The sequence below is a fragment of the Etheostoma spectabile genome, chromosome 3 (genome assembly GCF_008692095.1).
Source record: "Etheostoma spectabile isolate EspeVRDwgs_2016 chromosome 3, UIUC_Espe_1.0, whole genome shotgun sequence".
NCBI classification, from domain to species: Eukaryota; Metazoa; Chordata; class Actinopteri; order Perciformes; family Percidae; genus Etheostoma; species Etheostoma spectabile.
In genome coordinates this window covers 568,298-571,322 of record NC_045735.1, presented here as the reverse complement: position 1 = coordinate 571,322, position 3,025 = coordinate 568,298, and the positions used below count along the sequence as shown (strand labels likewise).

Below are 3,025 nucleotides of genomic sequence, written 5' to 3'. Positions count from 1 at the left end.
GCTCCGTTTTGTCAGTATTTTCTTTCTTTCATTCCAATTTCGGGTCTGTCAGTCACAGCGAAAACCGGGGACATTTCCGGGGACAGATCCAGCCTGGGACAGGTCGCCAAAATCTGGGACTGTCCCCGGAAACCGAGGACCAGTGTTGCCAGATCTTGCGAGACAAATACGCAACCAGGCCTTGTGATGAATACAAGCCCATAAACGAGACTTTTTACGGAGCCCCCTAAGATCCTGGAAGAGAAAAAATGCACGGTTTTACAAATCCATGTGGACAGATTGGTAAACTGTCCCCACGGTAGGCTAGAGTTGATTTATTTCCCCTCCTGAGCTTTAGGACAATGACCACAGGATGGGTTTTTAACAATATTAACATTAAAAACTGATGGGATTTGAAATATAGACACTTTTTCACAGTGATTTTGAGTTGTTCCTAAGGACGGATAGAATCCATTCTTTCTCTCCTTTCTCAGATTCTTTGTTATACTCTTCCGTATTTCACCCACTTATCCCGGGCATTTATCCTCCAAAACTCTCCTACAGTCCATCACCATCAGTCGCTACTCGCGCATTTTCCTAACCAGAAAACAACAGACTGCCCTGCTCTGCCTCGATGGCTGGTACTGTTCCTCTGGGTCGAGCCAATTAGAGCAGGAAGTGGGCGGGACATAACGCTGCTGTCTATAGTGTTTATGGGGAAAGGGGCGGGATCGAGCGAACCGGCGAGAACAAGCTGGGACAACAAGCCCAAATAAGCAACCACACTTTAGTGACAAGCCCAAAAAAAAAACCGCAACCGCGACTAACCAATATTGTAAGCGACCTTTACAAAATTAAAACCAAGCCAAAGGGTCGATTAGATATCAAGTCGGACATGGCAACACTACCGGGGACGTCTGGTCACCCTAAGTTAGAAAGAATTGGCCAGAAACAGTCAGTCGCATACCATTCAAAATGGCCGACTTTCGATTGGGCGGAGCTAATGAAAGTAAATTAGAAAAATATGTCCTAAATAATGAGAGCAATTTGGTGAATATTGCAGCAACTGTTCAAATAAGGACTTCCGCGCATTAGGGGGCGCTGTTGAACCCTCTACGTTTGCATCAGCTTAATAAGAAAAGTGTAGATCTGTGTGCCGTATTTTGTGAATTGTCGAGGATATTAAGTGCGTCAAAAATGCGGTAAAACGCTCCATGTTGGCGCTATGGAGCCACCATGCCATGGCCAAGCCCAAATGAGAGATCAACAAAACTATTTACTATTTTAAACATGTTGTGCATCATTGCAAAAATGTCGAGCGTTTCCGTGCGTGCTAAAGTCCTCAAACGTGTTCGGAAAAATGGAAAAATGAACGCACAAAATCCATAATGGCGGAATTCCTCCAAGGGCGAAATAAAGAACAAAAAATCATATTCATCAAAATGAGTATATTTCCCCCCCCCACCAAATGATCTGAAACACGGGGTACATCAGGAGGCCACACCCGAGCCCAGGCACCGCATAACTTTGCCGTTTTCACCAGGTCGTGTGTGCTAATTTTTGAGTTTTCGAGTATCCTAAACCCCTCAAATGCGATTGCGCAGAAGAAAAACAACAATAATCTTTACAAAAACAGTAGGTTATTCTCGCTTCCAGTGCCAGTGACCAATGGGCCTCTAATAAGAGGTATTTATATACCGAGTAATTTTAATTTATCAGATTAAACCAATGCACTCATAGACTGTACAAAACACGCTTTTTACATTGTGACACAACGATTTGAGTTCAAGCTTGTTAACGCTTACTGCTCCCCTATTGGTTGTTACTGAAGTCACAAATGGATTGGCAGCCGCCTGAGCCTATCACAGTCCGCGGTGCTGCTGTACTGGGCGGGGACACACGACCCTCGTTTTTCTTGACTTTTCCGTCCATTTCAGTTCGTCGTCACTACCACCGTCCTTTTTAACCGGGACAACATGGCTACTGCGGCGAGTCGTTACTACAGCGAAGACGGCAGGGCAACGAAGCGACAGAAAACCGACGGAATGGCCACGGTGAGTTGTGACCGTTTGCCCGCAGTGGGAGATTAGTTCAACTTGCATAACGCGCGCGCTCAGCTCCGTTACAGTGTTCGTGGTTGAATTGGATTCATTCAAATGCGCGTTTGAAAAAAAAAAAAAAAAAATGTCACGGTGCGTCACAGGTCTGTGTTAATGCATACATCTTATTTTAATCAGCTCTGTCGCGTGTATTTTACTCGTGGGGCTCTCGAGGACACATCCAGAAACTAAAATAACTCGTACTTGGACCTGTGCGGCCTGGCCGGGCCCGTTTGAGGCCGGCGGGCCTCGCGTGAGCCGGGCTTTGTTCTCGGAGCGCACCGGTTAGCAACATGCTAACCGTAGCCGTTAGCATCGTGCTAACCGTAGCCGTTAGCATCGTGCTAACCGTAGCCGTTAGTAGCCGTTAGCTACACACTGGTAACCAGGCTGGGCAGCACCAGAGCAGCCGCTGTTTCACGTGCGGCAACATTTTAGTGTTTCACGTGCAGGTGTAATCAAATAAACCGTTATTTTCTGTTGGTGGAAAGCGTATTTTGATGAGACCGTAAAATAACACACGGCAATGAATTACAAGCACTTGCTTTTCGATATTTATGCTCACAGGTTAATACAACTTATATTATGCTACCGACTCTTGCTTCACTACTCTAATTACACATTCAATTTAATTTTAACGTCAATTACACCGCAATATTGCTTCTTGTATCATGGCAACCGCACTTTAAAATACCTCTTAGTTTGACGCCATTTTGCGTACTTTCAGTCTTCCATCTAATCATTGTCTGTTGTTTGCCTGTATTTCTTGTGTGTGTACTTGTTTGTTGTTGTTTTTGTTTTTTTTGCTGTTACTGAACAAAATGCTGCTGCTGGAATAGGGAAATTTCCCCGTTGTGGGGTGAATAAAGTCTAATCTAATCCACCCCTTTCACCCCGTATCTGGGTTTGTGGAAGACCTAGCTAGGTGTACAGGTTTAGCTAGGGGG

General features: G+C 45.1%; 1 protein-coding gene across 2 annotated transcripts in view; it reads left to right on the top strand.

Annotated features, from left to right (window-relative positions):
- Window positions 1-1,835: 1,835 nt before the first annotated feature.
- Window positions 1,836-3,025, top strand: part of LOC116682878 (heterogeneous nuclear ribonucleoprotein L) — a 19,936-nt gene continuing 18,746 nt past the window's right edge. For both annotated transcript variants that reach the window (XM_032509805.1, XM_032509804.1), the window contains exon 1: window positions 1,836-2,033. In XM_032509805.1, coding sequence (XP_032365696.1) covers window positions 1,956-2,033 — 78 coding nt within the window. In that variant the 5' untranslated portion in view covers window positions 1,836-1,955. The remainder of the gene's footprint in view (window positions 2,034-3,025) is intronic.